Below are 22,591 nucleotides of genomic sequence, written 5' to 3'. Positions count from 1 at the left end.
ATTTTAAGAAGGTACTTGGTTGATACCTAGAACGCTGGCAGCAAATCGTATCAACCATTAACACTAGCCAATGGTATTTGTGATACATTTTTGAATGTTCAGTTGACTGAGTTTCATATTTAATGAATAAACTATAATAAAAATATAATAATAATAATAACAACAACAATAACAACAACAACAACAACAACAGCAAAAATAATATATGTGAACCAAAGTACAGAAAAATTGCTGCAGGCTGTGAAAATGGAGAACAGCAGAAAAACAACAGAAACAAAGGCAGAATATAAGGAAAAACAGCTGGATGACAGATTAAATAGATGGAAAACCAAAGTTTTGCATGGACAGCGCTTGAAAAACATGAAGGAAAATGTGGTGGCAACTTGACATGGACATGGCTTAAGATGGGAACTATCAAGAGAGAAACGGAAGGTTTAATACTGGCTGCTCAAGAACAAGCACTACAAACTAATGCCATGAAAGCGAAGATACAAAAATCCACTGACAACCCAAACTGTTTCACATTTAATATGTGAATGCAGCAAATTTGCACAAACTGATTACAAAGTTAGACATGACCGAGTTGCTAAATTAATCCACTGGTCATTATGTAAAAAATATGATTTACCTGTATCCAGAAGGCCATGGGAACATAAAGTGGAAGAAGTTATTGAAAATGAGAAGGTGAAAATCTTTTGAATACAAACGGATCATCATTTGGAACACAACACTCGCTAGAGGGCCGAAGTGTACAGTTTATTGATATCATCGTTCCTGGAGATGCCGGAGTCGAGGAAAAAGAACTAGAAAAAATAATGAAATATCGCGACCTGGCCATCGAAACTACACGGCTATGGATGAAGCATGTAACCGGGATACCCGTTGTCATCAGGACACTTGGCACCATGTCCAAGAATTTTAGAAGATACATCAACAAATTGCAGCTTCCTGCAATAACACCAGTGGAACTGCAAAAAACTGCGCTACTCGGAACATCTTATATTTTAAGAAGGTCCTTGGTTGATATCTAGGATGCTGACAGCAAACCGTATCAACCATTAGCACCAGTCACTGGTATTTGTAATGCATTTTTGAATGTTCAGTTGGCTGAGTTTCATATTTAATGGATAAAGTAAATAATAATAACAACAACAACAACAACAACAACAAACTGGTGGGAACATCAGCCTGAAAAGGTCACCGAAAATCAGATGGTCAAGATCTTGTGGGATTTCCGTATACAAATGGACAAAATACTGGCGCATAATACACCAGACATCACACTGGTTGAGAAAAATAAGGTCACAATCATAGACATCGCAATACCAGGTGATAGCAGGGTCGCCGAGAAGGAACATGAGAAAATTGCAAAATACCAGGACTTAAAAATCGAAATTCAACGACTATGGCACAAACCAGCAGTGGTAATTCCAGTGGTAATTGGCACACTGGGTGCTATTCCAAAAGCACTGGAATTACATTTAAAATAGTTAAAAATTGACAAAATCTCCATCAGTCAAATGCAAAAAGCCGCACTGCTTGGATATGCACGCATATTACGAAAATATGTTACGATGTCCTAAGCCCCTGGGTGGGACCCGACTAGTAATCAATGCCAAATCCGGCGAAACAACTGGCCGCTGTGATACAATTCTGTTGTTGCGAATAATAATAATAATAATAATAAACCAAGTGTTATTGGTGTTGTGTGAACCCAACTGCTTCGCTTACCCCATGGATCACTATATTGTCTGAATGCAGAAGATAGGTTCACTTTGGATGATGCTTTGAATGTCCCCCTTTTGTTTTCTCGTTGATGAAGAGGCAAGAAATGTGTTTTATAATCCCAGCTCCCTTACAGCTAGAGAACTACGCTGATTTAGGACAGATTCACGGTCCCTGTGTGGAAGGAATGACCCTCGGTGCCTCCAAAAGCCTGGGAGAGGGAAGGTTGCAGCTTTGTTGACCTTAGCCTGCCTTCTCTGAAGGATGTTGCCAGGGGCCAGCTGGAGGGTAGGTAGATGAGAGTCAGCAGGGCAATAGCTGTGGTCACGGGCAGGCTGGAGGTCAGGCAGATGGGATCAGAGCCCCAGACACAAACAGAAGCGTGAATTCCAGAGCGGGGAGAGGGGAGAGGAGTCATTTAGGAGGCCATGGTTGGAGCAGATGCAGAAATACTGGGAGTCTCTGCTGTGTTGGATAAATTGGGTTGACCGCAAGAACTTAAGGAGAAATTTCTTGAGTGAAAATAATTAAGCAATGGAACACCTTTCCTTCAGAAGTTCTAGGTGCTCCATCACTGGAGGTTTTAAGATGAAATTGTGCATCCATTTGTCCGAAACAGTATAGAGTCTCCTGCTTAAACAGGGGGTTGGACTAGAAGACCTCCAAGGTACCTTCCAAGTATGTTATCCTGTTATTCTTTTAACTTGAATGGTGGCCTGTCAGCTTACAACAGACAGGTTACCTTTTTGTCGCCACATGCCGAAAGCAGCCGAGCACCCAAATTTCAAGGCGCCCCCACCCTGCGCATGCACGCTGAGCCCCCTGTGTGCGCCCTGCCCCCCTCCTCCCACATGCACATTTTATAATTCCTGATTGGTGTCATCCTTTACAACTTAGACGTCAGTCTCTTCCATGAGAGAATACCCAATGTTCCTCAGAATAACAGAGTTGGAAGTCTTCTAGTCCAACCCTCTGGTCAAGCCGGAGACCCACTAACAATCTGGACAAATGAGGGCCCGTTCTGTTCATCAACACCTCCAATGATGGAGCACCTACAACAGGGATGGCTAACCAGTTTGTCATCATGTCCTGAAAGCGTGTGCCCACTTCCATAATGCAGTGCCTGCACGACACACACACACCGTGCTCCCCCGCCCCTCCCACGCATGCCTGCATGACCCCCTCCCTTCCATCCCACGCATGTGTGCATGTCTCCCGCATGGTCCCTGCCCCCCCCATGCATCAAGGCAGAGACCTGAAAATCAGCTGGCCGGTGGGAGGCACGCACACATGCGGGTGGAGCTCAGCAGGGGCAACGGCTCGCCTGCCCGCAGAGAGGGCTATGCATGCCACCTGGGGCACGCATGCCATAGATTCGCCATCCCAGACTTAGAAAGTCAACTGTATCAGGATTGGTCACCAGCCTGCACCTCTGTTGGTCAAGGATGGTTATCTAGCTGTGCTGACAATAATATTTCTCAGCTGCTATGTGCATTTAATTTTTCTCCATGTGTTGTTTTTCCTCCCACTGATATTATTAATCCCCCCCCTTCCTCCAGTTATGAGCCAAAGGAACACAAGCCCACTGACAATTAAAATGGGCTCTCCTGGAAGTCATTGGCTTTGCTGTCCAAAGCTACTTCACCTTGCTAGAATTATGCTAAGCCTCAATATTGCCCCAAGCTTAGGTTTACCTAGATTTGATTTCTACTGTTATATTGGGATTCTGGTCATTCTTAACATACAGCTAGAGATGGGAAGGCCTGGGGGGGAATGGAAAAAAATAGTGGGGAAAACAGGTTTTTCCCCATCCCCCCCCCAATTTAATCTGTTTTCCCCCCCACAATCTTTCTGGTTTTTTTTCCAGGCCTACCTGTCTCTGTTTACAACCACAATTGAGCCCAAAGTTTATGTTGCTAAGTGAGTTTTGCCCCTTTTTACGACCTTCCTTGCCACTGTTGTTACGTGAATCACTGCAGTTGTTAGGTCAGTCACATGGTTGTTAACTGAGTCGGCTTTCTTCAAGGACTTTGCTTGTCAGAATATTGCAAAGGGCAATCGCATAACCCTGGGACAGACATTGCAACCGTCGTAAACAGGAGTCCGTTGCCAAGCATCTGTATTTGGATCGCAGGGTCAGGTGGATGGTGGTCAAGTGTGAAAAAATGGTCCCTTTTTTTCAGTGATGTTGCAGCTTTGAATAGTCACTAAACGAACTGCTTGTGACTGCTGTGATTTTCAGCAAAGGGTCCCAAAAGTGCTTTTTTTCAAGAGGCAACTGAACTAGGGTATCCTGCTTGGGGGGGGGGTTGGACTAGATGACCTACAAGGTCCCTTCCAACTCTGTTAGTCTGTTAACTCTGTAATTTTTTCTTTGAAGACGTTTCACTATTCATCCAAGAAGCTTCTTCAGCTCTGACTGACTTCAGCTCAGAGCTGAAAAAACTTCTTGGATGAGAAGCCAAATGTCTTTTAAAAAACCTTAGAAAGTCCAATTTGCCTCTTGGGGGAAAAAAAAAAAGCACCTTTGTGACAACTATGACCTGGATGACCAAGAATGTCCTTAGACATTTAAAGGTAAGGTTTCCCCTCACACATATGTGCTAGTTGTTCCCGACTCTAGGGGGCAGTGCTCATCTTCATTTCAAAACCAAAGAGCCAGCACTGTCCAAAGACGTCTTCATGGTCATGTGGGCGGCATGACTAAACGCCAAAGATGCACGGAACGCTGCTCCCTTCCCACCAAAAGTGGTTCCTATTTTTTCTACTTGCATTTTTACATGCTTTCAAACTGCTAGGTTGGCAGAAGCTGGGACAAGTCACGGGAGCTCACTCTGTTACACAGCGCTAGGGATTCGAACTACCGAACTGCCGGCCTTTCTGGTCAACAAGCTCAGCGTCTTAGCCACTGAGCCACCGCGTCCCACCCATAGACATTTAGCTTTCACCAAATAGCTTTGCAGCCCTGGCTGAAAACCAGCCCGGTTGAGTTCAAAAGGCGTATTTTACAGGAGCCAGGAGAGTAGCAAAAACCTCCAAAGCGGAGGCTGAAACTGCCCAGCATGACTGAGCCGATGAATTCCCGCATCTTGGCAGCTCTGGGCTTGGCCAGCCGCCAAGAGAAGCATAAGGCAGCGGGGAAGCTATTTTCAGTTAACAGGGCTTTCCCAGCACATAAATAGAATGAGGGGGGACCCCCCACCCCATGTCCGCAGTCACGTGACGCCTTGCCATATATTCCAAAGAGGGAGCTGACTCAACATGCTTTTCCTCACTTCGCTCTGAAGCTTTGCCAGAAAAATGCAGAAACCGTTTTAGGTGCCGTAGCAGCGACTGAGCGGTTAGAAAGACATTCGGTGTACAAGGTAGCCAGAGGTGGGTTCAGCCCAGTTCGGCCAAGTACGTACTAACTCGGCCGGACACACGCCTTAACCGGTTCTATGCTCACCGGCGCCATCTTGATTTTCTCTTCTGCACATGCACAGAACAATCTTTATTGGAAAAATGTACTTTTTTCTCCCCTTTCCTAATGCTTGTGCATATGCGCAGACCTTTTAAGGTGAAAATGTGCATCTGCACGGAGCACATTTTTTTTTGCGCGCAGAGCTAGTAGTAATGCCAGTTGACTTATTGAATTGAATTGAATTTATTGAATTGAATTTATTATATTTCTATGCTGCCCCTTTCCCCGAGGGGACTCGGGGACCACGCCCTTATGACCACGCCCTTGACCAGCCCTTGACTTATGACCATGTGTGAGCCCAGAATTTTCTTTTTTGCTAAGCGAGGCAGTTGTTAAGTGAGTTTTTCAGCATTGTTATAACTCATTGTTTGCCAGAGTGGTTAAGTGAATCCCTGCAGTTCTTAAGTTAGTAACACCGTTGTTAAGCTTCCTCGTTCGATTTGACTTCTTAGAATAACTTTATTGCCACTTTGAATGTACATTAATCGGCATACATTAAAATGAAATTACGTTGTATACAGCTCTCAAAGGGTCTCCACCTCTAATATAAACACAAACATGACAAGGTAAATAGATAAACACAAAATTATGCCTGTACCCACATATATTTGCTTGTCAGGAGGCACAAAAGGTGAACACGTCACCTCAGGACACTGCAACTGTCATAAACACAAGTCAGTTGCCAAGTGTCTGAATGTAAATCACACGACAAAAGGAGAGGCTGCAACGGTTGTCAGTGTGAAAATGATCATAAGTCATTTTTTTCGGAGCCATTTGAATGGTCACTAAATGAAATGTTGTAAATTGAGAACTACCTGTACTGCAAAAGGACCTGGACCATCCCTTAACTTGCATCACAGAATATTTATTGACACCTATAATAAATAAGGGGTGTGGTGGCTCAGAAAGGTCAGCAGTTCAGCAGTTCGAATCCCTAGCACTGTGTAACAGAGTGAGCTCCCATTCCTTGTCCCAGCTTCTGCCAACCTAGCAGTTTGAAAGCATGTAAAAATGCAAGTAAAAAAATAGGAACCACCTTTGGTGGGAAGGGAACAGCGTTCCGTGCACCTTCGGCATTTAATCAACAGCGCTGGCTCTTTGGCTTTGAAACGGAGATGAGCAGTGTCCCCTAGAGTCAGGAACAACTAGTACATATGTGAGAGGGGAACCTTTACCTTTATACAAGAATCCAGTCACCTAAAATTCAACACTAAATCAGTGCCAGATAAGAATCAGCAGAATTCAGGAGGGGCTGAATTTGAACCATTTGTGGGAACGTAACGACTCTAAGCTAATGATTCACTTAACTCCTTCGCCAGCTCTGCCTGCTCTTCTCCTACAAGTACAAGGGTGGGGGTGGGGAATGTAAAAATGCATTATTTGGGGGGGGGGGCATAGACTTCTCTGAAGCTGTCTTCCCCCCACTTTGGTCTGATGAGTTTTGCGCAAAAGGCCCAACCCTGGAGAATTCCAAATCTTCCCCCCTCTCTCTCACATCCTCCCTCCCTCCCTACCCCCCTCTCTCCCACAGAGCCCCTGACCCTTGAGAGGGGTCAGTCACGTGGCCCATCCCATAAATGAGAGCATGCATCTCCTGGGGTAGATAGCCAAGCTAAGCCTTGGCCTTACTGGAGGCTGAACAGACCAAAGATGGCATTTTTTGATTATCAAGAAAGAAAGAGGTAATTATCTCTAGCAGTGCCATTGGCTGCTCCTTTAATGAAAACAACACCTTGGCCGGGAGTTCTATAAATCACAGCTTTCTATTGGAAAGAGGCTTTTGGCAGTAATTAATGAAGCACTATAAAGACATTAAAAGTAGAGTGTGCATTGATAGACTACCCCGTCATTCATCTACCCATGTCATCTTATGCTTAGGTGGATACCTGCTCCAACAAAGGGGGAATTTCTTGTAGCTCAGAGCTGGCTGTTCTCTCTTGAGAGAGAGGGAGTGTGTGTGTGTGTGTGTGTGTGTGTGTGTGTGTGTGTGTGTGTTTGTTTGTTTGTTTGGATTTGGATGATTTGGATTTGGATTTATTCAATTTGTATGCCGCCCTATTCCCGAGAGACTCAGGGCGGCTAACAATCAAAGAGGGAAGGGGGTACAGAATAAAAATAAAATAAAAGACAAACACATTTTAAAAAACAACAACAGTCATACCCTCGAGTGGGGCTGAGAGATTCAACAGCCCCAGGCCTGCCGGAACAGCGAGGTCTTAATTGCTTTGTGGAAAGCCGGAAGGGTGGTGAGGGTCCGGTTTGTTTGTTTGTTTGTTTGTTTGTTTGTTTCTGGGTGTGAAGCAATACCAGAAAAACAACTGAAAAGACATGCAACCATTTTAGTTGAGAGAATGCAGACTTATGCATATGACTATCGTTTGCATCTATTGCATCCACATTATAAAAAGATGTTGAGACTCTAGAAAGATTACAGAGGAGAGCAACCAGAATGATTAAGGGACTGGAGACTAAAACATGCGAAGAACGGTTGCAGGAACTGGGCTTGACTAGTCTAGTGAAGAGAAGGACCAGGAGAGACAGGATAGCAGACTTCCAATATTTGAAAGGCTGACACAGAGAGGAGGAGGTCAGGCTATTCTCCAAAGGCCAGTCAAGGAATAATGGATACAAACTGAACAATGAGAGATTCAACCTGGAAACAAGGAGAAATTTTCTGACAGTGAGAGCCATCAACCCATGGAACAGAAGTTGCCTGTAGAAGTTGTGGGAGCTTCATCACTGGAGGCTTTCAAGAAGAGATTGGACCGCCATCTGTCAGAAATGGTGTAGGGTGTCCTGCTTGGGAGGGGGGTTGGACTAGATGACCTACAAGGTTCCTCCCAGCTCCGTTAATCTAATCTATTTGAAAATAAAGTTTTACGAGATGCATAGATCTTTTTTTTAAATGGTTTTTATTTTAAATTGATTTGAGAATCAAGGAGCAGCTGATGGGGTCACACTAAGCCAGCACTGGTGAAATCTTACACTGCTTCTGATGGTACAAAACTTTTGCCATCTGTCTCATGTTGAAATCTTTGGAACCGAAGCCTGCCCAGAGGGACATAGTTGGTAGATTATCTTACTACCCCCCCCCCCCCAATATATATAGTGAGGTTTAATGATTGCTGTCTTTGCTATTTAATTTTACATTTCACTTTTTTGACGTTTCAATTTTCGACAGCATTCAAGGCCTGCAATAAATGGTTTTCAAGTTGTGTGTTTGCGTGTTTGGCAGCCCTTCCTAAGATCTTTACGCTGTGATTTTGTGGTTCTTTTTCATTAGTTGTGGTTTGTTTTGGTATGAATCTGAGTTAAGCGAGGGCAATTGTGACCTGGTCACAGTTGGTTGTGATTAGAATAGCCGTGTAACCCTTACTAATAAGCAAACCAATAAAGGATGCTAGATATATAAACTTTGGGTCAGAAGTTATTCTCACTCTCCCCGTCTTTGCTCTTTTGTATCTATACATTTATCTTGGAACGTATATCGGATGAAAATCCAGTGCTGCTTTTGATCGTCTTTCTTTCCAGCATATTTCTACAAAAGTATTGAAACCAGGTGCACGGGGGGGGGGGCAGAATCAAAATTTTTGCACAAGGTGTGCAGTCATCGTGCTCGAAGTCTTGTCCTTTTATGCGCATGAACATGGAGAACGGTTGCAGGAGTTGGATCTGCCTAGTCTAGTGAAAGGAAGGACTGGGGGTGACATGATAGAAGTGTTCCAATATTTAAGAGGGGCTGCCACAAAGAAGAGGGGGGAGGGTCAACCTATTTACCAAAGCACCAGAAGTCAGGACAAGAAACGATGAATGGAAACTAATCAAAGAGAGAAGCAACCTAGAACTGAGGAGGAATTTCCTGACAATTAGAACAATTGATCAATGGAACTACTTGCCTTTAGAAGTTGTGAATGCTCCAACACGGAAAGTTTTTAAGAAGAGATTGGACAACCATTTGTCTGAAATGGGTTAGGGTTTCCTGCCTGGACAGGGGGATAGACTAGAAGACCTCCAAGGTCTCTTCCAACTCTGTTATTCTATTTTAGAAATGGGGCATCCCCCCCACAGACACAGAAAAGGGTTTAAATAGGTCGGCACCTATTCCAGTTTTCATGACAATGCACTCCAGAGAATTGCTTCCAATTCTGTGGAGTGCACCATTTGCCATTTTAAGAAAGAAGAAAAAAGTGCACTTCTTTTAAAGACACACACACACACAAAAACCAAAACATTGAAGTCTTCAAAAGTGGATGAAAGGGGAGGGAGGGAGGGTGGGAATCCTTCTCAGATTCATAGCAGTGAGAAGCCCAGTGGTGTGAGCACTCAAAGCTCTTTTCATTTGGAAGCAAATGGAGCACAACTTCCAAGGAACTCTGCTGATCTCAGCTCTTACAGAAGATAAATGCTCTGGTCTGGAATGCTATAGGGCAGCGTTGGCAAACCTTTTCGGCACTGAGTGCCAAAACAAGACTGGGTGCGTGCCGGAAACCAGAACAGGGCATGTGCACATGCACATGTTGGGAACGTGATCTTCCGGTTTCTGGCGTGTCACATGCTTACTGGCCACCTAGTCTTCCTGTGCACATACATGCAAGAAACCAGAAAACCAGATGGCTGGTGTGCATATGTGCACTAGAAATCGGAAGATCGTTTTCCCGGTGCATGCATGGTAAAGATGAGCTGGCTGGGGTGCTGGAACCTGGAATAGCAATGGGCGACGGCTCGTGTGCTCAGGGGTTCGCCCTCCTGGGTATAGGGTCACCTGCTTGAGCAGGGGGTTGGACTAGAAGACCTCCAAGGTCCCTTCCAACTCTGTTATTCTGTTATTCCAAACAAAAATGATGGACTTGTGAACGTTGCTCCCTGCCTACCAGGACATATAAATTTATATGCATGTGATAGATGCCTCTTGATGGCTACATTTGGCAGCCATAGCAGAGCTTCAGGACACTTCGGAAACGAGGGAGATGAAATTAGAATACAAGAATACAATAGCAGAGTTGGAAGGGACCTGGGAGGTCCTCTAGTCCAACCCCCTGCCTAGGCAAGAAACCCTACACCATTCCAGACAAATGGCTATCTAACATCTTAAAGACTTCCAGTGTTGGGGCATTCACAACTTCTGGAGGCAAATTCTGTTCCACTGATTAATTGTTCTCACTGTCAGGAAATTTCTCCTCAGTTCTAAGTCGCTTCTCTCCATGATTAGTTTCCACCCATTGTTTCTTGTCCTGCTCTCAGGGGCTTTGGAGAATAGCTTGACTCCCTCTTCTTTGGGGCAGTCCCTGAGATATTGGAAGACTGCTATCATGTCTAGCTTTCGTTCCTTTTTGCTTCTCCGTCGCTTGGTGAAAGGGATGATGATCAAGGCCTTTTTCTTTCTCGGCATCCTTTCCTGATGGGAGTAAACATGAAGATCCAAGAGTTTGTTTATTATTTCAAAACTCCCTGCTCAGTTTTGAAAGGCGTCTAGGCCTATCGGTCTAGATTGACCACTGCCAGACTGTGTAGGAGGTTAGCACCCAGCCCTTTCCTAGGAAAACAAGATATTTTAGGAAATATTAAAAAGACAGAATATTTTCCCTAAAAGGGAGGCAGAAACTCACCCCTGCCCTTTATCAATGGACCATTAAGGCCTGAGCCAGTCTATTCTACATAATGAAGATCAATCTCCTTCAGGCAGAGCCATAATAGGAATCCCAAAGCCCCTTCATTACATCATCACTCAGCAACAGCTCAACAAAGTTTGAGTCACAAACACAACCTACAGAGTTGACCCTGCATGGCAAGGCCCCATGGGAGTCTGACAACCAATCAGAATACAAGCTCAAATTCAAATCTCTCCCCCCCTCTCTCCCTCTCTCTCCCTCACCCATTGCCCAGGATCTCAAGCCATGTGGTCCTGTCCACCATTAAAACCTTCTTTCCAAGCAACTTCCAATGTCTTTTTCCCCACTTGGAACTGAATCCAGATGGACATTTCTTCCAACAATTATATAGTGAGAGAAAGGGGCCATTTAGTGCCTTCCATATTTCCCTACTCTCTTATTATATTATTATCTCCTCCTCATCCCGGAAAAATTCATGAGGCCCTGTGCCTTCCCATCCTCCCCCGTCCTACTCCCGATGCTCCTGGGGAATCAGAGGGCAGGGCTGTTCTTCACACTTGGCTACTCACAAAGAAGCCTCCATTCAAAGCGAGGCCTCCAGGCCCAGTCCGTGGCAGCTTTGGACAATAGCAACATTAGACACGCTGGCCGAAGCTCCAGTTTTATGGCGAGGTGGCCTGAATAACCAGTGGTCGTCTCCTTCTTCTGAGTGGTCTTTGCTGGGGGAGGGGAGAAAGGCCTTGTTGGAAGGAAGTCGACCTGTCTTTTTTCCTGAAGATGTCAAAAGCCTTATAAAACCCTTAGGTAAAGGCAAAGGTTCCTCTTGCACATATGTGCTAGTCGTTCCCGACTCTAGGGGGCGGTGCTCATCTCCGTTTCAATGTCGAAGAGCCAGTTCTGTCCAAAGACGTCTCCGTGGTCATGTGGCCGGCATGACTCAATCCCAAAGGCGCATGGACGGATGGACGGACGGAAGGAAGGAAGGGTACTTAGAAGGATTTGAAGACCCTTCCATCCATCTTGTGAACTTCCTTTCTGCACCTTTCATTTCACCTCCTTTCCTACCCTCCGACATCCCCCCTCCCCCAAAGGGATCCTTTCCCTAGAGAGAAATCTCTGCAGATGAGTTTATTGGAAGCAGTTGTGTGAAGGTTACTTAACAATAAAACATAAATGGAAGTGAGTTGCCACGGAAATGAGATCTTTGGGGAAACAATCAGAAGAGATGAAATCTGAAGTAAGATCCTAAGAGAAATCACTGGCATAGAACTAACCTTAATCGACATATAAAAACAGCATGGATGTGATCTTGGGATTCCATACTGATAAAGGTAGGTAGGCAGGTAAGATGATAGATATTATGATGGATGGATGAATGGATGCATGGATGCATGCAATAATGGGTGGGTGGATGGATGGATGGATGGATGGATAGATGAGAGAGACAGAGAGACAGACAGATACAGGTAGATGATAGAGACTGAGAGATGATAGAGATAAGTAGGTAGGTAGGTAGGTAGGTAGGTAGGTAGGTAGGTAGGTAGATAGATGATAGATAGATAGATAGATAGATAGATAGATAGATAGATAGATAGATAGATAGACAGACAGACAGACAGACAGACAGACAGACAGACATAGACAGAGATACAGGTAGATGATAGAGACTGAGAGATGATAGAGATAGGTAGGCAGACAGACAGACAGACAGACAGGGATGGACAGAGAGACAGAGATACAAGTAGATGATAGAGACTGAGAGATGATAGAGATAGGTAGGTAGGTAGGTAGGTAGGTAGGTAGGTAGGTGGGTGGGTGGGTGGGTGGGTGGATGGATGGATGGATGGATGGATGGAGGATAGATAGCAGTAGACTTATATACCGCTTCATAGGCCTTTCAGCCCTCTCTAAGCGGTTTACAGAGTCAGCATATTGCCCCCAACAATCTGGGTCCTCATTTTACCCACCTCGGAAGGATGGAAGGCTGAGTCAACCCTGAGCCGGTGAGATTTGAACCGCTGACCTGCTGATCTAGCAGTTGCCTGCAGTGCTGCATTTAACCACTGCGCCACCTTGGCTCTTTTAATAGATAGATAGATATTCTGACCAAATTCTGATGGTGTAACTGTGGGAACAATGAAGCAGCCATAACTGCGAGGACTGGTTGTAAGCCAGTCTCTTTTCAACGGTGTTGTGATTTTGGTCACTAAACTAATGGTATTAAGTCAAGTAACTACTTACATGGGTCGAGCTGACTTCTTGCATTTTCCAGTTGACATTTGGCACTGCAAACTCATCGTCTTGTTGCGGTTGCAGTTGTCAAACCACTGGATGTCTTTTGGAGGCTCCCCCCTCCCGATAAACATCTGCAGCTGGACCACAGGGTTCGTTTGCATCCAAATCACTTGGAACTAACTACTGGCACTGCAACAGTAAATAAAACATGTGCAGCGTCTGTGTCTTTTTTTTTTTTTTTTTGTAAATACAGCAGTATTTTATAACACAAGATATGAATGTTTAATGCAAGCTGCTTTGCCAACAGTGGTGGTTTTTCCCAGACGCTGTTCATGAAAGACGCATCAGAAGGTTGCAGGGAGGCATATTTAACATCCTCATCGCTGAATTATTTATGCTCTGCCTTGTTTTATTCATGATCAATATTAATACCGGTGTCTTTAAGAGGTGTGAGTCTTGCAAGCGTTTTTACCTGGGAGAATGAGAATATTGAAATGAAGCGATGGGTGCATTGTGTTGTTTTGTTACTGGGGGTGTCGCTGGTCTTGGGCCAAATAAAAGCTCCACTCAAGGAGTTCTCAGGGAACAGCGTTATGTCCTCCTCCACGATCTTTCCTAAGCAAACTTGTCAGAATCTAGCAGGTTTGGGACAAATTATCTTCACGCATGCTTTGTTGGTTAGCTTCTTATTCAGTGAATTCAGGAGCCAGCACAGATAGCATCTGGGAGTCTGAAAGCACTTTCATTCTCAACCTGCACTGCAAACTTCAGCTAAACCATCTAAAATTGCTGGATCCAGCGTGGGTCACTTACCAGGACCAGAGATTTAGTCTTCCAAGCTTCCTTTTACATGGGTTATTGAAGAACTTGGAGTTTTTTCTGTGTCCTCAGGGTCACCCTGAGCGGTGCAAATGGTTCCTGTCGTCTGCACTTTTCCCTCTGGAAATCCATTCCTCCTCCCACACCATTCCAAGACTCTCCATCCCAAATTGCAAAGCTAAAAGTCTATAGAGATTCTTAGTCATCCAGGTCATGGGTGTCCCAAAGATGCTTTTTTTTTTTTTCAGGAGGCACCTGGACTTTCTTGCTTTTTCTTCTTCGAAGACGTTTCGCTTCTCACCCAAGAGATTTCTTCAGCTCTGATCGGATACTGTGGAATGGAAGGATTTATATTCCTTGCAATATTGCAATTCCTTGCAATGTTTATATTCCTGAAGAAGCTTCTTGGATGAGAAGCGGAACGTCTTCCAAAAGGGAAAAAACAACAGAAAGTCGAAAAAAAGAAACCTTTAGAACAACCATGACTTCTGCAGACTTTTCGCCTATTGAAGAGGAACAGGGGCTGGAAGTGCTCAACCTCAGAATCCTTCCAAAGTCAGCGCCAAACATACGTTCAGAGGTGCCAGAAGGAAATTAAGTGATGAAGTAATATTAGATCCCCAAAAGGAAGCTTCCACCTCTACGCGCTGTGATTTATGCCAGCTGTAGACAAGGGAATTCTTGGCAGGTTACGTGTAAACAATAATACGAAATGACCATGGGTATCACACATTCAGAAGACAGACAGAATAGAAAATAAAGCCAGTCATAAAACAATCATAAAAATAGGGGAGGGAATGAAGACACCATACAAACCATCGTAGAACCAGAATAGGCTACCGGGAGTCCTCGACGTACGACCACACTTGAGGCTGAAATTTCTGGCATTGAATGAGACGTTTGTTCAGGGAGTTTTGCCCCATTTTGTGAGCTTCCTTGGCTCGGTCGTTCAGTCAATCGTTGGACTTGATAAGCGGGTAACCCACTTGTTAAGCGAATCCGGCTTCCTCCTTGATTTTGCTTGTGCAAAATGGGACCCAGCAACCATCATAACTATGAGTCAGTTGCCGAGCATCTGAATTTTGATCATGTCACCGCAGGGATACTGTAACGGTTGTACGTATGAAAAGGGGTCATTGGTCACTTTTTGGTTGTGCGGTTGTATGAGCCGCGGTGGCGCAGTGGTTAGAGTGCAGTACTTGCATGCTCCTTCTGCTGATCACCGGCTGCCAGCAGTTTGGCAGATCGAATCTCACCAGGCTCAAGTTGACTCAGCCTTCCACCCTTCAGAGGTGGGTCAAATGAGGACCCAGATTGTTGGGGACAATAAGCTGACTATTGCTATCTTTCTCCCTCCCTCCCTCCCTCCCTCCCTCCCTCCCTCCCTCCCTTCCTTCCCAGCAAGGGACAGAGGGGAAAATAAAACCACACAGCTGCTCTGACCTAGGCGTCCCCAAAAAGCAGGAGGCAGAGTCCTGGTCCCGACAAAACCTCTTTTATTAAACGAATGTAAATTCCTCTCATTCATCTTCAGCCAAGGCCTGGCAAACAGTCTTTCAAAGCAGTATTTATGCCCACAGACCTTATCTATCTTGGAAAGCTGCCATGGAAATATTTTCCCAATGAGATGCTGTGCAAGGAAAGACTAGGCACAGAGTCTCTGAGATTCACGGACAGATCTTCACACTCCTGAAACGAATCTAACGAAGGACCGAATTGTTTCCTGCAAAAGCCCCCTCCCCTTTCGCTCCTCTTTTATATCCTATAGGAGGGGCGAATCACCATCCACCTGTGACTTTACTCCCAAGTCGACCCTGGTTTCTGAGTTGTTCTTTTCTTCTGGCAGCTCTGCACATGCGCACACTGGGAACAGGCTCCAGCTCTTCTTCTGCCTCACTGCTGTAGCTCCGTAGACACCTGATCACTGTCGGACAGCCTCGGCCCCATCTCTGCCTCTGACCCAGAGCCCTCGTCCGAGCCTTCCCCAGCCTCCAGGACTAGCCCAGTTTCCTCCCCAACTTCCTCACTGTCCGACTCTGCTGCCAGGTCTGCCACAACAGCGACAATAATTCTATTGTGCTTCCCACCTCCTTTGGTTGATGCTCGGAGCTCTTTTCTTAATGCAATAAAACGCCATTAGTGTTGAAGGGACTTCTCTTAATTTAATAAACTCTTCCCAAATTGCATTAAAAGCGGGTTTGGGTTAGGTTTTCATCCTTCGGGATGAGAAGGAGGCAAGAGAAGAGCTGAGGCTGAATCAGCATGCAAGAAGGGCTTCTCCTGAAAATGCAGCGATCTGGCACTCAGAGCCCAGGAGGGGGCAGGGGGGTGGAGGGGCAGGCAGCCTATCTTTAATGTATGAACTGGACACGAGAAGCCTCCCATCTGTTGGAGCCCAATGGGACTCTGAAGATGAGTGATGAATCTTGTCTGACATCTTGGTCCTCTCCCTTGAGAGAGAGAGAGAAGGGGGGCACTAGTGTTTTCTTTGATGTACGTTGTGAGGGGAGGGAAGGTGGAGGCGCCCGCATGCACGCATGCACGCATGCACGCGTATTAACTCTGCCGCCTGAAGGCATCTTGCAGGGGACATGGAGTGGAGGCAGAACAAAAAGACATCCTTTTGTCAAGGGTGGGCAGGAAGGGGTGGACATCCAGCAGCCAAGAGTGGATTTCCCCATCCCCACAAGGTTGGGTTGAAAGTTGGGGAAGAGTTGGATGAGAGGAATTCCACCTTCCTTCAAAGCTTCTGCTTGTTTAAATCCTAAAGGAATTGAGAGGTGACCTTGAGAATGGAATGGAATGGAATAGAATAGAATAACAGAGTTGGAAGGGATCTTGGAGGTCTTCTAGTCCAACCCCCTGCTTAGGCAGGAAACCCTACACCACTTCAGACAAATGGTTATCCAACATCATGTTAAAAACTTCTAGTGTTGGAGCATTCACAACTTCTGGAGTCAAGTTGTTCCACTGATTAATTGTTCTGTCAGGAAACTTCTCCTTAGTTCTAAGTTGCTTCTCTCCTTGAGTAGCTTCCACCCATTACTTCTTGTTTTACCCTCAGGTGCTTTGGAGAATAACTTGATTCCCTCTTCTTTGTGGCAGCCCCTGAGTTATCAGAAGACACACTCTCCCTTTCCTCTTTCTCACCTTCCGTCCCCCTGCTCTCCCTCTCTCCTCTCCCTCGCCTTCTCTCTCTCTCTCCTCTCTTCTCCTTCTCCTATCCCACTCCTCTCCCTCTCTTTCTCCTTTCTCCTCTCTCTCTCTCTCCCATTTTTTTTACAAGTAAAAAAATTATGGCTGGCTTTAAAAATGTATTATATTTTCTCTACCATTTTTATGCTTTTTAATTCCAGCATCCCATGTGCGTTATTTTACTTTCAAGAAAGCAGTAACCTGGACAAACAGTCCATTTTATCACCCTCTTAATATGTTGCATGAACTTACCTGGTATCTCCAGGAAGCAAAGTTTGTTTATTATTTATTTATACAGCTAATATGGACGCCGATGTCAAATACATGACTCTGGGCCGATAACCATGGATCAAAGCAATGGTTCTGCCACATCAGGTAATCCCTTTTCAAAGAGATCCTTAATTCTGAACAACATGTCTTGTGTTTCTTCTCTTCTAGCGATGTCTGACTTCCATGTGCACCCCCAGAGTGCAGTCGTGGAGGAAGGAGGCGTTGCCCGCTTTCAGTGCCAGATCCATGGCTTGCCAGAGCCCATGATCATATGGCAGAAGAACCATCTCCCTATCAACACAGATAATGACAGGTAACCACACCTGAATAAACAAAACTGGGTGTGAGGTTTCCAAAAGATGCCCTAATTAAATTATGAGCCCCGAGACAAAGTTCAAAGAGTAAGGTATGTTCTGGGGTGAAATCAATTTACCTTTGCTACTGGTTCAAAAATGTGAGTGTATGCACATGCGCAGAGCATCAAAAACAGGACGTGATGATGAGCAGGTAGGCGGGGCCTCCCACCGCCACTGGCTCACCCGAACAGAGACAAAACCGGCTGAATTGCACCACTGGTATGTTCCCTTCCCAGAAATCTGCTGAGCCATGCTTGTACAGTGGACTTAAATGCCCGCCAGTCGTTTTATCCCTTAAAATCTCAGAAATGTCACCTCCCCGGCCTTAGAGGGACAGAGGGGCAAATTGTCCAAAACTGCTTTTGTAACCATGTTTTCAATCTGATTGAAGTGGGATAGACAGCATCCTTCCTGCTCTTTCTCTTCCTGCAAATGTTAGAATGCAATAGAATAACAGAGTTGGAAGGGGCCTTGGAGGTCTTCTAGTCCAACCCCCTGCTCAGGCAGGAAACCCTGCACCACTTCAGACAAATGGCTATCCAACCTCTTCTTAAAAACTTCCATGTTGGAGTGTTCCCAACTTCTGGAATATTTTTTTTTAAATTTAAAAAGGGAGAAAGGACAAAACATAGATCTATCAATTTGACCTATATACAGGTACCCTGTTTCCCTGAAAATAAGCCCTCCCTGAAAATATTGCAACACAGCAGCAGCTACCAGGTGACCACGCTCGCTGCCTCCCTCACCTCAAAAATAATAATGCCTCCCTGAAACAAGGCCAAGCGCTTATTTCGAGGGTCAGAATAAGACCCTGTGTTATTTTCAGGGAAACACCATAGTCCTTGACATACAACTACCATGGAGCCCAAAGTTTCTGTTGCTAAGTGAGACATCGGTTTTAAATGGGGTTTGCCCCATTTTATGACCTTTCTTGCCACTGTTGTTAAGTGAATTGCTGCCCATGGGAAGTTAGTGACCCAGCGGTTGAGCAAATCTGGCTTGCCCATTGACTGCTCCTCAGAAGGCCGCAAAAAGTGGGACCCCAGGGACACTGCAGACACCCTAAATAGGAGGCATTTATTTGCCAAGCGTCGGAATTTTGATCAATTTTGACCATGGAGAGGCTGCAATGGCCATATATCAGAAAAGGGGTCATAAGTCACATTTTTCAATGGTGTTGTATCTTTAAACGTTCACTAAATGAACTGTTGAAAACTATGGACTGCCTCTTTTGGGCAAGATGCAGAAGGAAATAAAGAATAGAATGGAATCGAAAATGGAATGGAATAGAATAGAATAAAGGTGGAGTGGAGTGGAGTGGAGTGGAGTGGAGTGGAGTGGAGTAGAGTAGAGTAGAGTAGAGTAGAGTAGAGTAGAGTAGAGTAGAGTAAAGTAGAAAATAGAATTGAGTAGAGGAGAATAGAAGAGAACAACAACAGAATCAGCATAGAGTAGAGTGGAGTAGAGTGGAGTGGAATTGAATGGAATGGAATGGAGTGGAGTAGAACAGAACAGAATAGAATAAACATGGAGTGGAGTGGAGTGGAGTGGAGTGGAGTAGAGTAGAGTAGAGTAGAGTAGAGTAGAGTAGAGTAGAGTAAAGTAGAAAATAGAATTGAGTAGAGGAGAATAGAAGAGAACAGAACAACAGAATCAGCATGGAGTGGAATGGAGTGGAGTGGAGTGGAGTAGAACAGAACAGAACAGAACAGAACAGAATAGAATCAGCATAGAGTAGAATAGAGTAGAGTAAAATAGAATAGAATAGAAAATAGAGTTTAGTAGAGTAGAGTAGAGCAAAAGAGAACAGAACAGAACAGAATCAGCATAGAGTGGAGGGGAGGAGAGGAAAGGAGAGGAGAGTATCTCATTCCATCCCACAAATGATGCCGGATTGAAATATTCCTTTGGATACCGTTGTGCTTATAAACAGGCAGAAAGCCCCACACTTACTCACACTGATGACATTACCGTGTTTCCCCCAAAATACGACATGTCCTGATAATAAGGCCATGCCACATTTTTCTGATGGGCAAAAATATAAGCCCTCCCCTGCAAATAGGCCCCCTGGACACACACACCCCACCTCCGGGCAGGCAGAACGCCGCTCACCAACCTAGCAGTATCCCGAAGGTGCCAAGCCGCGGGAAACGGGGGGAGGCAAAGGTGATTGCATTGCTTGGCGCCTTCAGGATACCGCTAGGTTGGTGAGCAGTGCTGTGCCCAGCTGAAGAGGGGGGTTGCCGGGCAGCTGTTCTCTTGCGACAGCCTCTTGCCCCCAACAATCTGGGTCCTCATTTTACCCACCTCGGAAGGATGGAAGGCTGAGTCAACCTTGAGCTGGTCAGGACCGATCTTCTGACAGTTGGCAGAGTTAGCTTTCAATACTGCCTTCTAACCACTGGGAAGGATGGATGGATGTATGGATGTATGGATGGATGGATGGGTGGGTGGGTGGGTGGGTGGGTGGGTGGAAGGAAGGAAGGAAGGAAGGAAGGAAAGAGAGGGAAGGAAAGTAGGAAGGAAGGAAGGAAGGAAGGAAGGAAGGAGGGAGGGAGGGAGATAGCAATAGCACTTAGACTTATATATTGCTTCATAGTGCTTTACAGCCCTTTCTAAGCGGTTTACAGAGTCAGCCTCTTGCCCCCAACAATCTGGGTCCTCATTTTACCCACCCTGGAAAGATGGAAGGCTGAGTCAACCTTGAGCCTGGTGTGGTTTGAACTTCTGACTGTGGGCACAGTTAGTCTGCAATATTGCATTCTAACCAGTAGGAGGGAGGGAGGGAGGGAGGGAGGGAAGGAAGGAAGGAAGGAAGGAAGGAAGGAAGGAAGGAAGGAAGGAAGGAAGGAATGGCAATAGCACTTAGATGTATATGCTGCTTTACGGTGCTTTTACAGCCCTCTCTAAGCGGTTTACAGAGTCAGCCTCTTGCCCCCAACAATCTGGGTCCTCATTTTACCTACCCCGGAAAGATGGAAGGCTGAGTCAACCTTGAGCCTGGTGAGGTTTGAACTGCCGAAGTGGAGCTAGCAGTCAGCTGAAGTAGCCTGCACTACTGCACTCTAACCTCTGTGCCAACATATGTATGTTTTCTGAATCCCTCAGGTATACATTGCTTCCCAAGGGAGTTTTGCAAATTACAGGACTCCGAGACGAAGATGCTGGGATCTTCCACTGTGTCGCCAGCAACATTGCGAATGTGAAATTTAGCCGAGGAGCCAGGCTCACCGTATCAGGTTGGTTGGAGAGGGTGTGTGGCATGTGGGGTGGGATGTGGGTAGATATTAAAGGTAGTCCTTGACTTACGACCACAATTGAGCCCCAAATTTCTGTTGCTAAGCAAGACATTTGTTAAGGGAAACTTGCCCCCATTTTACAACCTTTCTTGTCACAATTGTTAAGTGAATCACTGCAGTTGTTAAACGAATCTGGCTTTCCCATTGGCTTTGCTTGTCAGAAGCTTGCAAAAAGGGGATCCCATGACCCTGGGACACTGCAACTGTCATAAATACGTCAGTTGTCAAGCGCCACAATTTTGATCACCTGAGTATGGGGGGATGCTAGAATGGTCGTAAGTATGAAAAATGGTCATAAGTCATTTTTTCCTGGCGCTGTTATAACTTTGAATGGTTATTCATGGCAACTTTGAATGGTTACTAAGTGAACTTTTGTAAGTCAAGGACCATCCCTAAGGTGTTTCATCGGTCAAGTGTTATTGTTTTGCTTTGATATCTGCTTAGCATATTTTTTTTAATTTATATTTCACATTTCTGAACCGCCCATCTCCCTCCAAGAGGGACTCTGGTTGGTGTACGGCAGAATAAAAAAGCAATATAGAAAAACCTTAAACGATAGAGTTAAAATTTTAGAATTATTTTTTTAAATTATTAAAAATGTTTTAAGGAGGTAAGAATAATTAAGGTAAAGGTTCGCCTCGTACATACATGCTAGTCGTTCCTGACTCTAGGGGGCAGTGATCATCTCCGTTTCAAAGCCGAAGAGCCAGCACTGTTGAAGACGTCTCCGTGATCATGTGGCCGGCAGGCACGGAATACTGTTCCCTTCCCACCAAAGGTGGTCCCTATTTTTCTACTTGTATTTTTTATGTGCTTTCGAACTGATAGGTTGGCAGAAGCTGGGACAAGTAATAGGGGCTCACTCTGTTACCTGGCACTAGGGATTCGAACTGCCGAACTGCCGATCTTTCTGATCGACAAGCTCAGCGTCTTAGCCACTGAGCCACTGTGTCCCCAAGAATAATTAAAGCCTGTTAAAAATCAGTTGATAACGGTGAAGGGAGGGCTCTCCTGGCACCAACCAGCCCCATAATGGTGTTTTCCTTTGGGCTTCCCACGGAAGGCCACAAAACCACATGAAACCCTTTTTGGGAATGACAAGTTTATAGTTGCTGATTGGTGTCATCCTTTACAACTTAGACGTCAGTCTCTTCCATGAGAGAATACCCAATCTTCCTCAGAATAACAGAGTTGGAAGTCTTCTAGTCCAACCCTCTGGTCAAGACGGAGACCCACTAACAATCTGGACAAATGAGGGTCCGTTCTGTTCATCAACACCTCCAATGATGGAGCACCTACAACAGGGATGTCTAACCAGTTTGTCATCGTGTGCTGAAAGCGTGTGCCCACTCCCACAATGCAGTGCCTGCACGACACACACACCGTGCTCCCCCGCCTTTCCCATGCATACCCACTTGACCCCCCCTTCCATCCCACGCATGTGTGAATGTCTCCCGCATGGTTCCTGCCCCCCCCCATGCATGCACGTCAGAGACTCAAAAATCAGCTGGCCGGCGGGAGGCGCATGCACATACGGGTGGAGCTCAGCAGGGGCGATGGCTTGCCTGCCCGCAGAGAGGGTTATGCATACCACCTGGGGCACGCATGCTACAGGTTTGC

At 45.5% G+C, this 22,591-nt stretch overlaps 1 protein-coding gene across 1 annotated transcript in view; it reads left to right on the top strand.

Moving 5' to 3' along the window:
* Positions 1 to 22,591, top strand: part of IGDCC3 (immunoglobulin superfamily DCC subclass member 3) — a 110,172-nt gene that overhangs the window by 35,704 nt on the left and 51,877 nt on the right. The window contains exons 3-4 of the mRNA XM_087707600.1: positions 17,485 to 17,629; positions 20,781 to 20,911. Of these exons, the coding sequence (XP_087563726.1) occupies positions 17,485 to 17,629; positions 20,781 to 20,911 (276 nt within the window). The remainder of the gene's footprint in view (positions 1 to 17,484; positions 17,630 to 20,780; positions 20,912 to 22,591) is intronic.

This window comes from Thamnophis sirtalis, unplaced genomic scaffold (genome assembly GCF_051295495.1).
Source record: "Thamnophis sirtalis isolate CommonGarterSnake01/CBP01778 unplaced genomic scaffold, rThaSir2_p1.2 scaffold_2, whole genome shotgun sequence".
Classification (NCBI taxonomy): Eukaryota; Metazoa; Chordata; class Lepidosauria; order Squamata; family Natricidae; genus Thamnophis; species Thamnophis sirtalis.
Note: the sequence above shows the minus strand (reverse complement) of the source record. Positions and strands in the feature narration are given on the sequence as shown.